We start from the raw sequence: 20,956 nt of genomic DNA, 5'->3' as shown, positions 1-20,956 counted from the left end.
CAATGAATTGCATTATAATATTTGATACACCATTGTGACATACCATCTACCTTGTAAGTTGGGCTCTTTTCCATAAAGGTGTCTGGGAGTTAGATGAAGCGTTGAAAGTAAAAATTGATGATGACAGGACAGCAAATATTTGGTATTGCGTTCATTTCTCATATCTGTAACTATGCGTTGTTCAATATGATATTCAAACAAACATGCAGTTTGAATATCATATTGATATTGTATAATCAAATGCCAATTATGAACAAAACTAGGTTGGATATTATTGTCTGCTCTTGTAAGATTGCAATACTATTGCAAAAATCTGTTACCACTCTTTGAAAATAAACCATCATGGTAGATTTCCCATCTTGAATTACAATGTAAGAGGTGGACGTTCTCTCAGTGGATGCAGGGACTCTCAAGCCAACCTGCTCAACCGGAGTTTGTCAACTCCTCCATGCAGCAAAAGCAAAGATTTCCGACTGTGACGAGGACGCATGCTTCAGGTCACGTGACTGAGTGATGGTGCTTTCCAACTGGTCCTCATCATCAATGCCGAGAGTCCGTCCAGCATGGGCCTGCAAGGTTGCACATTTCAAAACATCACATTTTGGGAGGTTCGCTGACACAGTGAGAGTTGAGACAAACAAAACAAATACTTTCTGCAAGTGCTTCCTCCAATCAATGACAATTAACATTTTTCCAAAAACATCACCGGTATATCTGTAATTGTTTATGGCGGCATTAGGTTGAAATGTAAACGAACGCCAAATTTGAGCAAACAATTCCAAGAATTTTTCATCTCCATGTATGACAGTGGTAAGACGGTATCAATAAAGCAATTCTGCAACTGCACAGCATTCTGACCAAAAATCAAGGTACCCACAAATAAATTAAGATTGCACACTATCCCCCCCCCCCCCATTATAAAGTGCATCCATGCACACACAAAAACAAACATGTCCACCACAGCCCTATGTTTGTCATCACATATAACCACAGTATACACCGATGTACCAGTACAATGTTGTGCAATATTATGTCCCCCCCCCCCCCACACACACACACACACAAGCATGGATGCTACTATGCCTGAAAGTTAAAGATATAAACATGTTATATGTAACACTTAAGTGGCAGTATTGTTTGGGTTTCTCTTGGGCAGAGGGTCATAGGTTCACAACAATTCATAATTACCTGTAAGGTATATTCCTATGTCGGATCAACTTTGTCTGCTGCAGAGCCGTATCCAGTTGCTCCTGATACAGAAAAATTATATCAAATGGAATACAACCACCAATAAGAATATCAAATAATTCATACTGCAAAATACCCATACTATATTAATAACCATTCAGTGTAAATATCCCTCTCCCCCTTTAAACACATTGCTTCTCTTTTTCCTTTGATCCTGGTTTATATGTCGTATATTTACATATATATGGGCCGTGACGCGAGAAAAGGGCCCTTAGGGCATTAAATACCAAAAATGAGGTTTTACCTCCACATTGTAGAAGAAACTCTGACGCATTTAGATATGCAAATCTTTTTCTGAAATTCCAATCCTAAATGACCCCATTACGACATTCAAAAAAGCATGTGTTGCCCAAATTCTGTCACTTTTTGATACGTCTATGCGTGTGCGCGTAGTTATAGCCGGTTGATCTTTTTTGCGCGTACTGGCTGTATTGCTTTGTCAAACTTCTGCGCGGTTTTCTGGCGTTTGCGCGCAGCGGTGCTAAGGGCCCTTTTCTCGCGTCATGGCCCATATGTATGAATAAATATATATCTATATATTTATAAATGTAAATATATACACACATAAATGTATATATTCATATATTTGTCCATTGCTGTGCACGGATTCTCTGAGGAAATGACTGATCCTGTACATAGTTCATTCATATACAACACATTTACAATTTGGGAATTTACAATTCCCAAATTTGTCTTCTTGGGTGTATAATGGTTGTCGGTGTCATGGTATAGTGGAAGGTGCACTGCACTCTTACAAGAAGAGGTCCCAAGTTCAAGCCCTGTTATGGCACTGTATACCCATAATTCTCCCCATTTCCAATTCATAACTGAGTACAAGATAGAAAGTTGACAGATCATGTGAGGTAGATTTATCTTGTGCACGTCAGGTGGCACGGGTTCAAATGCATGAATTCATCTATTGGGAAATTTTAACACATCCAAACCTCCTCCCCCACCTCTCTGTATGGCAACAGTCATGATAATTGTTACTGTATACTGTCAAACCAGCAAATCTGTCAATGTTTCACACACACAAATAATTTGAAAAGAAACATGGTCATTGGGAGGGGGGAACAAAATAAAAGTATCCTTTTGCTTCACCATGAGTATTAATACCTTGCATGATAATTGCATTTGAATGTTAAAATGAAGTATTACAAACTCTAGTGGATGATCTTGCAACAAGGAAACCACATTGGGGATATTGTAAAAACCAGAAATGTTTGCATGCATTTTAATTTCGCAAATTTCGCGACAGCCAAGATTTCCAAAATTAAAATGTACACAAAAGTTCTTGTCTACACTATATGCATTGAGTGCCAGCTCATGGCAACTCGCAAAAATTTCATGCAGCGAAAAAAAGGCTGTTGACCCAATTGACAAAAATTTAATGCCACAAAGATTTCTTACCTCACAGTAGTTGGAAATAAATTGGTGCAACCGTTCCATACCTTAGTAACATCAAGACCTGATTCCCACAGGACTTTCTGTACTTGGCCGACATCCAGCGTTCCCGTGTGATCCACGTCCTGGGCAAGGCAGTGGTTCAGTATCCGCGACTGGTTGTCGCAGATGAACTTGTCGACCAGCGCCACCACATGACTCGGTGGCTGTGGTTGAGATGGGGGGGGGGGGCAGGAGGGGTGGGGAGACGAAAATCAGGGAAAAGCAGAAAGAGTTAGCCTGAGTTGCAATGCGCTGAGTGATTTGTTATGAGTAAAGACAAGTCAATGCAGATGCTGGTACATATCTTGAAAGTCCAAGTTTCAAAATAATTTTCAACAAAACTTTGAGGGATTTTGGCTGCAATGAAAAAAAACAAACAAACAAACAAATAGGTGTGATTTTCACATGAGGAAAGAATAAGAAAAGAATCCTCCACTGACTGTAGGTAGGGCAATTTGGATCATCAAAATGCCATCTGACAAATAGAGAGAATATATGTCTTGGATCAACGCCATATACAAACACTATCTTGTCTTTATCTTCTTCATGCATCTGATCTTTGATTCTGTGAGGTGACTATTTTTTTCCATGTCTTTTTTTTTTAAAATAGATAGTTAATAAAGCAAGCTTGCACGTATTGGGTGCCTTTATTCTGATAGAACTTACTGTGTTTCGTTTATGCCCATCCACGTCCAACTTGAGTACGTGAATATCTTTCATTTCCTGCACATCTCGGATTTTCTGATGAACGATGAGCGGCATCGGAATGTTCTGAAAACAAATGAAAGATCCACAGAAGCACAATTAATAATCATATTGCTATTTTTCTCAGAATCCTTTCCCCACCCTTACACCATCTCATGGTAGCCAAAGGATTCCGAGAAATCAGAATTATTTCTCAGAATCCTTTCCCTACCATTACACAGTGTAATGTTTTTTTGTTTTGTTTTGTGTTTTTGTTTTTTTTTACCCCAACAGGGTATTTATTGCTTCCATAGTTCAAAACATTATCTCACATTACAAAAAGTGGAAAAAGAAAGTACACTGAACTTCGAAAGATATTCTTGAGATAAAAAAGAGTCACAAACTATTTACACAATATACATCATTTGCTTTTGGTAAATTATGATGTGCTTTCTTACTATTCAAATCTTCCTTAATTCTTTCACAAATTTCTCTTTCAAACAAATATTGCAAATTAGTCTCACGATATGCTTTTCCAGTTTTATTTCATAACAGTATATATTTATAAATACACCAAAAGGCATTTGTCAAAATTAAATCTAGTTCAGTCTCCTTATGGGCTTTTAACAGATGCATTCCTGTTATCTCAAAATCAACATCGTATCTAAGTTTGATTATAACATTTAGATACGAAAAGAAAATCGTATTCAATCTGCATTCAATAAATGCATGTAGATTATCTTCATCTACACCGCAATGCTCACATTTTCCATCTCTTTTGATTTGCCATCTGTACAAATTCTTTTTTACTGGTAGTAGATTATACAAAATCTTAAAATTAAATTCTTTCAATTTGTTTTCTTTACAATAACATAAGTTTCTTTTGAATATATTCATCCAATCAAATGATGAGTCAAATATCTTTTCCCAATATATACATTTGTCACTATCCAGACAATGTGTACACAAAAGTTTGTAAAACTGTTTGGTTGGAACATCTTGAATAAATCTTTCTGATTTCTTGTTCCTATTCTTATCTCACGAATTTCTAATGATCTATTATCAAAACACAGTCTAATGTTCTCAGAATCCACCACCATCTCATACACCATTTTATGGTAGCCAAAGGATTATTTCTCAGAATCCTTTTCCTAAGACCATTACACCGTGTAATGTTATTCTCAGAATCCTTTCCCTACCCTTACACCATTTAATGGTAGTGAAAGGATTCCATGAAATCAGAATTATTTTTCAAAATCCTCTCCCTATGACCATTACACAATGTAATGTTATTCTCAGAATCCTTTCCCTATCCTCACATCACGTAATGGTAGCAAAAGGATTCTGAGAAATAACTTTCATCCGATAAAGAATTGATGATGAACGCCTTGAAAACCCTGATGACATTCTAACGAAATCACGTTTAATGAAGTGCCTTGACTATTTCCTTCACTGTGTTTACTTTATGCCGTCACTGTAAATGGGCATTAATCATACTTCTTGGAAGCAGAAGTATTAATCTTAATCAAACATAAAGAGCATTGGCTGGTAGCAGGGAAAACAAAAAAATTGTAACGACTGAGCAGAAAAATGATGCATTATATTTGAGAAGCTCATCTTCCAAAAAACAACAGAATATGCTGAGAGAAAAATTTACAAAAACTGTTTAATTAAATTGAAAGAATGCATTTTTAAAAAATACAAAATAGGAAGAGTCTTGGCTGAAGACACCATGCCATACTCATGTTCATTAATATGCCCATTGAGATAAAAAATGGTGATACATGTATTCTGAAAACAGGTACAATGTATGCTAAGATGCCTACTCACCTGTATTGACACAAGTATCAGCGTGGGATTAAGCTTCATGGCCTTGCACAACGCCACCATGCCATCATCTCCGATGGGATTAGAAGTCAGCTGTGTGAAACAGAAACACAATTTCTCATTTGGAAAACGCAGACATAATGTCCAATGATTTCTGTGCCTTGAGCACGTTAGTCATGTGGAATTGGTGCGTTACGAGTACCCTGTATTATTATCATTCATATTAATATTATTATTATTATTATTACTACTACTACTACTACTACTACTACTGTTACTATCATCATCATCATCATTATTATTATTATTATTATTATTATCATCATCATCATCATCATCATCATCATCATTGGTGCCATTTGTCTCAGTCTTGCAAAACAGGCCACCTACAGCAAGAATTCAGGTACAGATTGTATAAGGCTGATTGCTTCACCTGAAGGGAATCTAGAAAACATCAAACTGAGTGACGAGATAATACTGCTATAAGAAACAAACAGGTGTACTGGCAGGACAGCACTAGCTTAATTTTGGTAATGATGACTTATTTGGGGAGATCCTACCTAAAGCTATCTAACTACACAGATTTGTATGACTTCAAGTAATTAGCACTACGACTAAAAAAAAAAAAGAAGCTAACAAAGCAAGACAAAGATTACTAGTAAGTACACACACATGCACACACAAATAATTACTGTCAAAGTTTAGGGAATGTAGGGCTTCTGCAGTACTCGCTTGATTTGTTCTTTTGTCTTTCAAAACAAAAATAAACCTTTTACTCTTTCATGTCTGTCGCTTTTTGTTATTTTTTTAAAGAATTTTGCAAGCTCACAAAGCCGAGAACATTTCTTCAAAATATAGATACCCTGTAAAAAAAAAAAAATTAAATAAAAAAATCTGAGAACATACACTTTTAATTTATACATTGTAAAAGCCTATGAGAGGAAGTGTGTGTCTTACCAGCAGTCCTTCTAAGCGTGTATTCTTCTTCACTCCAATGGAAAGTTTCTGTGCTCCAACACTGTTGACGTGGTTGTAACTGTTTTTGACCAAAAAAACAAACAAACAAATAATGACATCCAGCATTCACAGACGGAAGGGACTAATCGTCACGGAAATTCATAACTTATGCATTATATGATTAATTTCTTTTTTTAACCCACTTTCCCTGGAGAACAAGATGGACCCCATAAAAAGCATGTGGAGATTTCAGAATGTTAAACGTGAGGGTGATGGAGCACATAACTCAGAGATAATTTTGTACGTAAAATTCTGTAACTTGTACTCTACATATTCTCCAACTCTACCTGTGGTGAAACTTCTATGCGCACTGAAATTATGAAATTATGACATGAAATGTGAAAATAAATGCAATACAACTCTTTCTCGAAATGGAAAAGACTCTTTCCACATCACCCTTGAGCACATATTCACAGCTGTGGATAGCAGCAACTTCTGTCAAACTCATATAAATTCTTCTAATACTTGGTATCTAATCATGCATTGAAGAAACTTGCTTCCAATAGTATTCCGTACAAAATCGGATCCTATCCTGTTGGCAACGAATAACTTTCCTCTTTACTACTTATCACGTTCACCGCTCATATCATGGTAAAACACCTGGGACTTTTAAACACAAATACACCTGAAGAATAATAAATGTTGCATTCCTGTCACGAAAAAGAAAGCTCTTCTTACTTACTTTCTGGAAATTTCTGAAAATCCCCGACCCCCAAACCCCACATATTCTTACAGAACAGATGCTATTCCCTTGACGTAAATGTGAATTTATTGAGAATCAATGCTTTAACCATTGTTTTTGCATCACACATGTCATGCAAGGCAAGAGATATACTAGTAACCAAACAATCAGACAAGCAAACAAAATGATTTTTATATCATATCCCATACCTCAAGTCCAGAATTCGTAGACCCATGTTGATCTTGAGGGCTCTCATGAGTGCAATGCATCCTGGGACTGACACACCATTGTGAGAAAGGTCAAGGACCTCCAGGCTTGAATTCACCTGCAATAAAAGGTCAAGGGGTCATTTCCTTTCCTTCAGGTGGTCAATAGTCATTTTGTAAATGATTCTCAAAGCAAAAGTGAGAATCCCCATTGCTTTCTGCCTACACTTCCGAAATGGGAGATTTTCTTACTATAACTCTGTCTTGACATTATTTTAGCACTTAATGCTTACATACTAAGTTCCAAGAGGCCTTACCTTAAATAGGTTTTATAAAAAAAAAAAAAAAGATATCAACTGATCAATCAAAAAAAGTCTTTGCAGATGAGTGGGAATTCACTGTTGCGAAGTGTTATACACACACACACACATTCAAACTCGCCTTATACAGATTTCAGATAGTGTTGCTACAGGACGAAACAAATTGCCAGGAATTCAGGAGGGACAAATGATTAACCTTATATCAAAACTAACAAAAATGTAGTGCCTACATGTATCTCTTGACAAAAAATGTAGGGGTGGACTCTGCAGTATTGTTACAAAGATGGTGGAATTATCAATAACTGTTGAACATAGTTCCAATCTAATTTTGATTAATAATATTAATAAAATTTGACTAATAAAGAAGCTAGAGGGTTCACTGACCTTTAGAGCATTTGAAATTGCAGCAATTCCCTTGTTTCTTACAGCATTCCACTTGAGGTCCAAGTACATGAGTCCATCATTCACCGTCTTAGTTGAAGGAGCCAAACAAAAATTACAATTTTTCGTTGATATCATGTCTCTCATTTCATGGTGTCAGTCAAACTACGTTAAATCTTAACTAAACCAACAAGTTTCAAAGATTCTACATCACAGGTGAAAAATATGGATTAGTTTTAGAAATGAAATACTGTTAGATAATGTTTCTGAGATTGTATCAAACATGATGAAATCATTTACTTTAATAGTAACCAATGAAGAATCTGTACTTTTTGAGTATGTGCCCATTCATTGTTTAAAAAAAGAAATCGCTCGATGTAAAGCTTTGGAAATGAATGAATAAAGTACCTCTGTCGAGGAAAAAAAAGAAAATACATCACAGGTGAAAGAATGCATGGGCAACATGCAGCAAAACGAATTGATGAACCAACAGGCAAATAATTAGCAGCCATCTGCAGATACTGCAACAATAGAAAATAGGGCACAGTCAGACCATAATCGAAAGACTTAAAGGTTGTGAGGCTATCATGGGTTACTATGGGAACATCAGTCCATGTCAACATCATCATCATCGTCACTGTCAACATTATCATCATTGTTATCATCATCATCATCATAATTATCATCATCATCATCATCACTTCAATCCTAATAAAATGTAGGTCCTACCTTTTATTTAGGATAACTTTGTTTTGGATAGCTCAGCCATTTCAAAACCAAGATGCATCAAATAGACTTTGCATTCCTCTTAGAATTGGATTATGCTCTTTCATAGTTCATAAGAGCTTTTTAATTATCTAAAAAAAAATCATCATCAAAACACACTGGAAACCTGAAGCCCCATCTCAAAACGAAATTATACCAGCCCTTTAAGACCAATCAGCTGTAATTTACTAGAGAGAGTTGGACCAAACCCACCAGGCCAGCTCCCAAGTAGACCCCGGCCAGCTCTCCCAGGTCATTGTGGCTGAGGTCCAGCTCGGTCAGCGTGGCATTGTTCTTCAGAGCCTCTGCGAGGGGGATGGCGTCCTTGTCTGTCAGATGATTGGCTGCAGAGACACAAATCAAACCATGTGATGTTTTTACTCATGCTACAGGGACTTCAATTGGTGTGGAGAGAGAAAGAAGTTATGCTAGAGGATAATGAAACCGAAATACACAAATGGATTGAGTGAATGCAGCAATATTAGGAAGACACATCAGCCAAGTTTGAGGAAAATCAGACAGTCCGTTGAAAAGTTATCAATTTTGACATTTTCTGTGCTGCCATCTCTAAATCAAAAGACTACAACACTTTGTGAAGTTATGCATATTACAATGATATAAAGAACATGCAACATATTTTCACTTTGCTAACGTAATGAAAGAGCACTTGACTTTCCTCTTTCAGAAAGTAGGGACTTCAATTAGTGTGAAGAGAAAGAAGCTATGTTATAGGAGAATGAAACCCAAATTCACATATGATTTGAGTGAATGCAGCAATATTAGAAGAACACATCAGCTAAGTTTGAGGGAAATCGGACAGTCCGTTGAAAAGTTATCAGTTTTTACTGTTTCTGTGATGCCATTGCTGATTCAAAAAACTACAACACTTTGTGAAGTCATGTATATTACAATGATATACAGAAAATGCAACATATTTTCACTTTGCTAACATGATAAAAGAGCACTTGACTTTCCTCTTTCAGAAAGCTGGGGGAATGATACTACCTTTAACATATATGTCAGTAACAAGTTTAGGGAATGTGTTCTTCTCAGGGAAAAAAGAGAAAAAAAAAATTCTCTGACACAACAAATGATGTGACACATATAAAAACATACTCACATTGAAGACACAGGGTCTTGAGCGTGTAGTTTGTCTCCAGCATATTTGAGAAGGCTGTGATCCCTTTTGCCCTGATCAGGTTTTGGGACAAATCCTGCATGCATTTAACAATGTATTTCAAAAAGTAATAGAAGTAAATGGTGTGCATGAAAGTTTCTCACAGATATTCTTAAAGAATTAGGACTGCTAAATATACAGAGTATCAGTTTGTGTATCATAGTGGCAATGTTCATGTCACATGCTTATATCATTACACTTTTTTTTGTGTCTTTCATAGTCTGAACGGACAAGTTCAGTATCTAGTTACTGCATAACTCTTGCCTCTCTAGCTCTGAATTTGATGGTTTGACACTTTTGGGTGATTCCTATTTTGTTTTGTATATCTTTTCTGTCCTTTTCCTTCATTTTCTATTTAAGGGATTGTGAGCATCTATTTGATGGATTGTTGTACTAGAGAAGTGTTCACTACTGCTATCATTATTATCATTGCTTCTACCTTCATCTCAATCCTCCAATAATCATAAAATACATTTTGGTTCAAAATAAAGCTGGCACACAACTTCAAAATCTCCACGGACAATGTTGGGGGATAAAACATTCAATGAAAGCAACAACAACAACAAACGAATCTGAGCCAAATTTAATAGCACTTTTCATGTAGTTTCAGGGAAAAATGTAGCACTTTGCTGGTCTCAAATCAGGCACACCCCATTGGACGAACCACAAGAGTGAGTGAACAGAGACATCCGTTGCATACACAAGTTACGTGCAAGTACCCTCATAGTTAGATGCTTACAATTGCTGGTATATATCTATCCCTCCACCCATCCCTGTACTTTAGTCCCTGGGTTGACACTCTTGGCATTATTCAATCCATGCTGACCGCAAATTGACTTCTTTTGCTTCTGACAACGTCAGCCAATAAACAAAGCAAAAACAAACAAACAAACAACAACAACAACAAACAAATATGAGACCATAATATGACTCTAACTGGAAAAATGTTTTGTTACCTCCAGGTCACTACCCTGAACCCTTTCTTGATAATTTACATACATCTGGACAAAACATTTGATATCGTAACAGGTAAAAAGCAGCAATAGCTGGAATTGACTGACTTTTTAGTTAAGCAGCAATAGCTGAAATTGACTGAGTTTTTAGCTAAGCGTTGGCCTGAGTTAACAAGAATACTCTATTTTCTTTCTCCTTTTGCATTTGGATTAATCTTCAGGGCGAATTTGATTTTTCTTCCATTCTGTTAATTTCTCATGAAAAGCATTCGTAACAGAGAGAGATAAACACTTAATAACATAAACAATGATATTTGTGGATGAAGACACTTATAGAAAGGTCCTAAGATTGAGACACCAGGGTCAAAACCTGGGTCCCATTTCATAAAAGATGTTAAGATAACAACTCTTTCTGGAATGGCAACTTCCCATAGCAACAGCTAATCGGGAAGCTGGATTCTTGTTGCTACCACGACAATTGCCATTCCAGCAAAAGTTGCTATCATATCAACGTTTCATGAAATGGGGCCCTGGTGTGATAAAGTTGTGACATGAAACAGTGTAGATTTTACATCTGGCTGTATCACCCTTCTACACTGTCCATACACTGGTTCCCAACTTTCAAACTAAGGCAGACAAGTTGTGACTGTTGCCATCAATTAACTCATTGCTTACGGGAAGAAGACACACGCCACATGGTAACCGTATGGGAATTGCTTTATCATAGATGTTGGGGGTTAATCTGCCCACTGAGGATCCGATGGATTTGAGAACTGCACATGATTGACCAGGGCCCTGTTTTATGAAGAGTTAAAATTGATTATACAATGTATAGTTGATTTCAACTGTAAGTCTATGGCAGCCTGTGTGGTAAGGAAATTTAAAATCAATTTTATCTTTTGATAAAACGGGGCCCAGCTGTGTAGCTCACTCACCACTTTGGTGATGTTGATGTTATCTTCCAGCATCTTCGCTATGGCAACCCCGCTCTCCTCCTCCAGATGGTTGTCCGACATGTCCAGTGTCTCAATCATCGAGTTACTCTATATGAGATATGGAGAATGATGAGCACTGATCACCTTAGCTTAATCATAACTTCAGAGCTGTGAGAATGGTTGGGTGAAGAAAAAACAAAGCTCTTACAAAATGGAAGGCTTAAATTGCTTCTACAAAAATAAGAGTTTCAAAGCTTTAAAACTGATTTTTTTTTTTCATAAAGAAGTTAAAGGAGTGAACACAAGGGTTTTCAAGAAATGAAAAGTTGAAAGGGCTTGAGAACTAAAATTTAAAAAATGGATGGTCCAAGATATTTGGATCATATACAATGTAGGTTCCAAGACAGAAAATATCAACGAAGAGGTTCTAACAATGGAAAAGTCAAGAAAAATGCTCCGAAAATGGAGTGATGAAAAGACAAAAACAGAATTTGAAGAGTCACTATGAAAGCTCTAAAGAATGAAATAGTTTAAAGCTTGGATTGGAGAATGAATGGCTAAAAATGGGAAGGTTCGCAAAATGAATGACTCTCAGACCTGCATGGAAAGGCAGGCAGAAAGCTGTGGGGGTACAGCAAATATTGTCATTATGAATGGTGGGGATAAAGAATCAAAGAACGGAACATTCTGCAACTTGAAAGAAAGGGTATCAAAAAAGAAAGTTTTCAGGACTCTAAAGGGTTAAAAAACAGAATTTGAAGATATTGCCCCCAAAAAAACAAAAATACATAAATACAAAAACCTTTGCACACTGCAAACTGAAAAGTGAGCAAAAAACTTGAGACAAGGAAAAGGTTAAAAACAATAACAGTAACAACCAAGCATTAATACCAACATCAACACCAAGCTCAGGCATGCCATAATCCATAAGGATAGGAGGGTTGTAATATCAAGTTGATTGAAAATGAATGGCAACAAACCCTACAACTCTACTTGGTAGCTGGGGCAACACTGGCAAAACATCGCAAAGTTCAACCTTGAGACGTCTTCGTGAAGTTTGCTCGTCTGTCCGCACTAGCAGCCAAACTTTTCAATGTTTTATATATCTCAAAGTTAGGGTCAATGGTGAGCATGTGCCATAAAGAAGATAGAGCACGCTGTCTGACAGCCAATGATTAAGAGCATGCTTTGGAGGCAACACTCCCAAACAGGTGACAGACTGTTCACTTGACAAACTTTGCCAAGTTTCAGTTGCAAGCATGCCGTCTGCACAAACACAGAGAGGATTGGCGGGGTCCAGGAAATTTTCCTAGTTTAAGTGGGAAATTATGTGTAAAGTTTTACTGGAAGTTCGTGGTCACACTGGCGAAACTTTGCAAACTTAAACTTTGCAAACTTAAACTTTGTAATGTTTTGCCATTGCAACCGTGGCTAATTTAAAATGTATAAATCTTAAACGTATGCACACAAAAGCGCACAGACACACACACACGATTATTCAAACACTCCCACACAGAAATCCACCTTCATTGCTATTGTCAACGGGAGCACATTCTGGAGGTTGAGGTAGCGGTGACGAAGCTGAAAGGCGGGGTCAGTCAGGTGCCTCAGAACATATGTGGCTGGGTCAATTCCTTTATGGTGGCAGAAGGGTGGAAAATTTAGAGTCCATATAAGACTTTTGCAGCAGATTAAGAGTGTTGCACACACACTTTATAGGTCAATTATATTCACTTTTCACTTTCAACACTACATATGGAAGTAAAATTTACAAAACAACATAACACTTGCCTCCTCATATTTCTTATTTAAAACTAGCTTAGTTATAAACAGTATAGCAACACAACTGAGGATATTACTAGTTCATGGGCAGTGGAAGCTGCAAGATTTATCTTTCCAAATCATTGGCTTTACTGAAATCACACTTAACTGGAACTTAGCACTGAACACATGGGTATATTTTTGTTTTGTTTTTTTCACAAATTTTGTGAATTGACCAACTTTCGCAAACTGAACAAATCAACAAACTATTGCCTAACCTGACACAAATGTGCTTCATATTGTCTTCAAGGTGGAAAATTGTTTAGTCTTCATTGGTTCTCAATTGCAAATTAACCACCTGCAAACTTGTCTTACGATACTATACTCACAAAATAAATGGCATATTCAGTACTTACTCCATGTATGCATGTAAAACTACCAGACTGTGAGAATAGAGAGTTCAGTACCTGATGCATCAAACTTTACCCAGCTGCTACATATATATTATATATATATACCATTTCCTTGTCAGTATCTATGCAGTGTGACACACATTTAAAGGTTGATACATTATCTCCAAATGTTTGATGTGTACAGCTCATTGCATCCTTATACTTCCAATGATACACAAAGTTCACCGTTGTGTTCTGATGTGAACACATATCCTGAAATAGCAACCATATGTTTTAGTCACTAGACATAGGAAAATACAGTAACTTACCTTCTTCCCGACACTTCTGGATGTACACTTGTCTTCCTGATGCATCACGGGGAATTCTTGGTTCTGAATTGGTGTGAGAAAACAAGAATAACATTTCTTCAGAAGTTATCTATGACGACTCTTTATAAGCCCCTGCACTTAGCTGCAACCAGCCACGTGTTATTATGGACATTCAGTTAATGTAAAAGGAGAAACCTTTGGTATGTGATTAATACTTCAATTGATATTCTACAAAACTTTCCATCCCTCAGAGTATTTTCAGTGGGTTTTCCCTAAACTTTCATGTAACACAAGTAGACAAGTTCACCGTAACAGTGTTATGTGGTTCTGTGCATTGTGACAATCATAGAAAATACAAGAGACAGAATTTTTCAGACACAAGGAAACTTCAATGTTGTTCACACAAAAGAGGCTACCATAATCCTAGTTGGGGTTGCTTAGTTTCCCCACCTCCACCCCAGACACGACTGCCATTGGGATCAAGCTTTTTCCCATCATGCATCATGTGCATATCAGCGTCATGTGTTCATATCAAGTTTTCTTATGATGATGCCAATCTAGAGTATATGGAGTATATGGAGTATATGGAGTATATGGAGTATATGGAGTATATGGAGTATATGGAGTATATGGAGTATATGGAGTATATGGAGTATATGGTATATGGTATATTTAGAGTATATGGACTCATAAATTTTTTCACACTTACTTGGAGGAAACTCTTCAGCCAGGTCCGTGTCGTAGCCGTCCTCCTCGTCAGGAGGAGTGGCCATCATGTCTCTGATTGGATCCTTTAAGACACGCCTCTCCTCCTCCTCCTCCTGTTCCTCCTCCTTTTCCTTGGAGATGGATGTAGTTGCTAAACTCTCTGGGAAACATACAATATTGAGAGTGATGCCCTACAGGCTTCTTGTTTGTGTTTGTTGTTGTTGTTGGGAGGTTGGCATATTCTGAGAAAAATTGCATTCTGTGTACAGATTTCACTATCACACAATTCAGCTATTATATTCTAAAATTATATATTTCTGCGTTCCAGTAGAAAATGTAATGGAAGCCAATATTGGTTCCTTTTGTGTCATCTCAGTGCAGGTATACAGTATTATCATCTATAAAGGACGTTTTAGCAGCACATTAAAAATGTGTATTGCGTCCTCTCGATTTTTACCGTTCAATATGAGAGCATAATGAACGAAATGCATAGGCCAATGTATTAATTCCCCGTAGGCTACCGTTATTACTGGCCGTTCTATAATACAGCATATTTTGTCTCGTCTATTGCGCGAGCGCGTGCTGAGTGTACGAACGCTTGCTACTATTGGGTGAAATCTTGTTACAATTTACAAGCGTTCAAACATCTTGCCAGTTGCTTGCTTCATATGCAGATAGTTGGGTAGAGGCTACTCCTTCAGTGCCGAGTCATCTTCAAAGATGGGTAGAAGTGCGGTACTTTTGGGCAGCTTATACTTTTATTATAGATGATGATAATCATATTGGATGGCTTAAATTCATGGAATACCAGGGAATATTGCACTCGTTAGGGCCACTACTCCCTGGTATCCCGTTCATAGCCATTCAATATGATAAGAATACTCTCACCTCATATAAAAGTATCAATACTTGATAACATACTGTAAAAGTGGATATCTTTGCAGTGTTGATATTTTTGCGCAATCAGAAACTCGCACAAAAATTAAAGCACACTTATATTTTTGCTTGCCATACACGCATGTTCCAGTAGTTTATGTCTTGATTCTGAAGAATTAAGAACATCCCAAACTCATCTTACCTGGTCGAGTGCAAAAGATTACTCACACGAAAATATCCACTTTTACAGCAGGCACTGTCTGTATTTCATCTGTATAAACAAACTCAGTATATGATACATGTGAAGATATGAGACAATCTTCAATACTAGGCAATGACTGCATTTCAATCTAAACAAACCTGATTTGACTTAACACATGGATGCAACTAAAAAAAGGGCAAGACAAGGCTGGAATGGCAGAATGCACATCATGATATAAAATGTTAATCTTCACTGCTCCATCAACTCAAAATGGCATCTACATTCTATACACATGGGCTGGAAATGGTAACAACAGAGTTAATATTCTTCAGATTTCTGCTTTTTCCAAAAATGTTTTGTAAAGTGTATATCTGCACCCTCTCTCTCTTCTTTTTCTTCTTTTCTCCTTATGCTATCTATCTGTATGTGTGTGTTTTTCACACCCCTATCTCGCTATTTCCCTTTGCATTTTTTCTCAATGTCTCTTATCATATCTGTTTGTCTCCTCCTCCTCCCCTCCTCCCCCACCCCCCCCCCCCCCCCCATTTTCTCTACCCTGACCTCACATGATACAACACCAGGGTGAAGATTTCTCACCTGGTGTCTCAAACTCCTCATCTCTCATATCTGAAGAACATGTATCGTCATCCAGCACCTCCGTCATGGACCAAGCATGACTCTCCCTCCTGTCATCCGAAGTGGAACGGTCCAGGATAGATCGCCTGCGATTGACATCTGTGTGTTGCTGGGGTGGACTCACTATGATTGTAGGGGATGCCATGGAACTCTTTGCCCTGCGGCTCTGTGGGCTTAAACTCCGATTGGGAGACCTCCAATGAAGAAACAAACAAATCATATTTACCATTTTTAAATGCAATTACTTGTGTTTTTTTCTCATTATCAATCATTTAAACATATAATTTTTATTACAAGACACAAATTGTTTACTTCAATGAGGTACTCCACAAGGAAATTACTTTTTTGTGTGTTCTGGAAGAAATGATTAATTTCATATACCAGGAAAGCCATTTCAATGTGAACACTGATCAGTAGGTCTCCAAGACGACCCTGCTCTAACTTTTACCAAAGCACAGCCAGGTTTGATGCGTACCATTGGGTCATGGAGGACGAAGTGGGACAAACATTTTGTCCAAGGATCTACTAGTGGACATAATCATATAAGTGTGAAATACCAAATAAGTCTGTTAATTATGATGAAATGAAGTTGATGGACTAAAAAAGAAAAAGAACCAGAAAAAGCTAAAGGTTCATTCACCTGTTTGGAGATGCTGTCTTGGGCCTGGCGGCTGACCTAGCGAAAGTTGGTTTGGACACATCCTGGCGTGGGGACTTGCGTCTGATGAACAGGGCGTCGCCCGCATCCCCTCTCTCATCCGCCAGGCTGATGCGGCCAAAGTTCAGATGGGTCGGGGAGGTGGCATCTCTGCGGGGCGAGGTCTCACTGGAGGAGATGAGATCCTTGAGGAGCCTCCCTTGAGCAGACAGGGAATGACTGCTGCCCTCTGGTGACGATGCAAGCCGCTTCCTGCCACTGGAAGACTTGGTCTTACTGCTTTTCTAGTGTTTGAGATGAAGAGGAAGATTGCAATGCATCACCTGCAGTGTTGTTACTCATTGTTGGCAGCATTCACTTCTTTCTTTCTTCCTTTTTAGATATCATTTGCATGTGCATACAGATATTTCCAAATTTGAGATTTAAATTACTCTTTTTGCACAGCAAAAAAAAAACAACAACAACAAATCAAACAAACAAATAACTTATAAAGATGAACATAATTTTTTTTTTTTTTCAAACTGATTTCAGTGTCTTTCAGTTGCATCATATCAATACTACAATGTCACAGGAAATACATGTAAATGACCATAAATCTCACAATGTCATACGTCTTCTCCATGAGTAATAACCAAAAGATAAACTTGTGTTAGATCTTTTCTCATAAAATTTGTAAATCATCAGTAAACCCTATACTTATATATCAAATTTATGTAGGAAATTGTTAAAGAGGGTTATGTATCATTGATCTTTTTTTTAATGCAACCATACAACCTTCATCAGTAGACTTATTTCCCCTGAATTCAGTTTGGAATCAAAACTTGTGACTTGTTAGCAATGACTTCCCTTGCACATTCATGAACAACTGTACATGCCACACTGAGGACATTAGAGAATTTTGTTATATTTTTCACTTAGAAATTACTTATTGTGCTGATTTGCAATAACTCTCCATTAAATTCAATCCCTTAATGGACCTTTCAGAACTCTGACAGTTTATTTTCCAAATTATTTTTCGCTTAATACAATATCTAGAGTAGTTAGCACTACAAATAATATTCTGATCAGCAACACATTTTGAAGTTTGTGCAGGGAAGCAAAGAACTTAACGTGCAAACTGCACATCATCCTTGGTCTATGTTTACAGTCATACATGAACACATAGACAACAATCACATATTAACATGCAGCACTTTGGACTGGCGTTATGCAAACATAGTTTTTGAAAGGTAGGTACTTGGAAAAATCGACCTTAGGAAAAGTCAATCAGCAGAAAGAAGAAGCAATGCATAAATATCTTCACACACTATAGTGGCATTTGATTATGCACTAAGACTTAGTTGACACAACGCATGATTTGTTCATTGACATAGAGTCCAAAGTGCCTGCCATATACAACGTGATTTTAATTGCCGTTACCAAAGAATTTCAGATTACAGCTTGGCCCAGTGTTGATGAGAGAAGTCTTAACTCTTTATAACCGTGTAATCAACTACTTAAGTTGGCACAATATAGCAACCCTTTTAAAAAAGTGAAAATTAACATCAATCAGGCAGCCACTTGGAACTTCTTGGAATGTGGGGTTGTGATTTGGTTGACGTGTTAAATGCAATTCACCTTAGTTATTCTGGACACTACATTTGTACTTCACTAAATCTTGTGTGCTAACTGTCATTCATCCCCACCCCGGCATTCAAAATTATTCACACACCATATAAATTAATGGTCTTTTTAAAAAAAAGAAACAAAAACACAGGATTATATTACTGGGGGAACCAGAATCACCGGGTTATCTAATGCCATTACAAAACTATGTATATTGGGAAAATAATACAAACAAACAACCTAATAAAAACAAAGACTTTCACAGATTTTCCATTGAAAACATCACACAAAAATAGATTAACTTTTGAGCAGGTCAGGTCGAGTATGACAAAGTATCTACATCATGCATGGGAAAATATTTCAAAGACAAAATTGGTGACTTTTTTTGTGAACAAAACCAGAACAGACTAGGGGGTTCTATGTTAATTAGATGAATATTTGTATAATGGCGGATGATTTGTACGTATTTCATAGTATTCTTCAGATTTTCTCTTTATTACTTATTTCATCTTACAATTATAAAAATCTATCTTACCGCATGATGAAAGGATCAGAGATCACCAACACAATATCGAGTAATGTCTTGCCAGTTTAACGACCATCGACACAATGATGTACGTTTTTATTTTCACAGAAACAGCAGTGATTCCCAGGTTTTATTCCTTGAGAACACAGATTTATGGTGCAACTGTCAAGAATGACTACAATAGCTACTGTAAAACACAATATACTCGCGGCATGAAAATTTTCGTGAATTGGAGCCAACGGCCTTTCTCGCAGCATGAAATTTTCACGACTTCACGCCACTGGTATCCAATGCATATTGTGTAGACAAGAACTTTCCCGTGCATTTTAATTTCGCGAATGATACACACACACACACACACACACACACACAAGGAAAAGATAATATTCTACTGCCAAATTGTGCAGTGATAATCCAGACTTTATATGACAATCATGTGCAAAAACAATTTTAACAAAAAACATACAAATATTGAAAAAAAAGCTTGAAATAAGAACGATAGACCTGAAGAAAAAAAGCCAATATGAATATGATAAGGAGAAAAACGAAAAAGAATAAATTAATTGTCTTTACCTCTTACTAATATAAGGTAGCGATTAATTTACAATTAAAATACTTGCGTATATCATGATTAAACATGGGATAGATTCTACAGTGGTACAAAACTATGTATTTATGTGGATATCTAACACGTTATTAGAAAGAAGCAAGACGAAGGAGAAGAAGAAGGGAAAAAAGAAGAAAGAAAGAAAGAAAGAAAGAAAGAAAGAAAGAAAGAAAGAAAGAACTGACCGATCCTCTTACAATACACAAGTTAAATTTTTCTTTCCAAGCTTACAGTTTTTTGTCTCCGAGATACGACTCTGCTAGAAAGTGCAGATCGGGAACTGCGAGGTCGCAGGGCCGAAACTGTCCCGTCCAACTTTCCATGATGGTGGCGGCAGCAGTGCGACTTTGAGTCAAGTTTAGGACTTGACATGATTGATCAAATCTTGAAGAAGAATGACAAAAGTTGTCTCCGGAAGACTTAATAGAATGCGCACTTCATTCTGACTGGAATCACATGACATGAATGACGTGATTGAGATTTTATATCGTGTAGATGCAGGTCAAACACGAATTCTCGCTAATCGCCATGTCGCTCGAGCTCCGTTGTTAGGTACGCTCGAGTAAAATCGGCGGGTAACGCATGGCTTGCATGCTAATTGCTATATGGCGGCGGCGTACGGTACTTCGTAGAAAGTTCGCCGAACAGTTGCGCCGAAGTTTCACTAAACTTGGGTGCATAGCCGCGCCAGGCGTTTGTGTGTACTGCGTGTGTGTACGAGTGTGTTCATAAACCCTGGCCCTGGCTGCTAAAATAGCGCCATCTAACGCGTTTTGATAGGCATACCAGCACAACATCGACGTTCTGTGAACCTCGAAAGATTTGCTTTAGAAAAATTAACAAACAAGAAGAAAAACAAACAAACAAACAAACAAGCATAGGGGGTTGGACTTTTTCATGGGGGAGGAGGAGAGGTCTGTAAAAAAATACAAACATAAAAAAGAAGAAGACTCATAGCACCCATAATGACATATTCCCAAAAGGTGTGTGTGTGTGTGTGGGGGGGGGGGGGGCA

General features: G+C 37.4%; 1 protein-coding gene across 1 annotated transcript; it reads right to left on the bottom strand.

Moving 5' to 3' along the window:
• Nucleotides 1-493: 493 nt before the first annotated feature.
• On the bottom strand, nt 494-20,313 carry LOC139728455 (uncharacterized). Its single transcript, XM_071639398.1, has 17 exons — nt 20,173-20,313; nt 17,186-17,487; nt 16,507-16,739; nt 14,833-14,991; nt 14,124-14,186; nt 13,166-13,275; nt 11,642-11,749; nt 9,697-9,790; nt 8,790-8,920; nt 7,815-7,901; nt 7,114-7,229; nt 6,163-6,241; nt 5,209-5,298; nt 3,361-3,465; nt 2,700-2,858; nt 1,189-1,250; nt 494-569 (listed from the first exon to the last, which is right to left on the bottom strand). Exons 1-17 carry the CDS (start codon nt 20,311-20,313, stop codon nt 494-496), a joined length of 2,115 nt encoding a protein of 704 aa, XP_071495499.1.
• Nucleotides 20,314-20,956: the final 643 nt, after the last annotated feature.

This window comes from Diadema antillarum, unplaced genomic scaffold, assembly GCF_040938485.1.
Source record: "Diadema antillarum isolate AM-2024a unplaced genomic scaffold, OU_Dant_1.0 scf00000019, whole genome shotgun sequence".
NCBI classification, from domain to species: Eukaryota; Metazoa; Echinodermata; class Echinoidea; order Diadematoida; family Diadematidae; genus Diadema; species Diadema antillarum.
The sequence above is the reverse complement of the archived record's forward strand: the minus strand, read 5'-3'. Positions and strand labels throughout refer to the sequence as shown.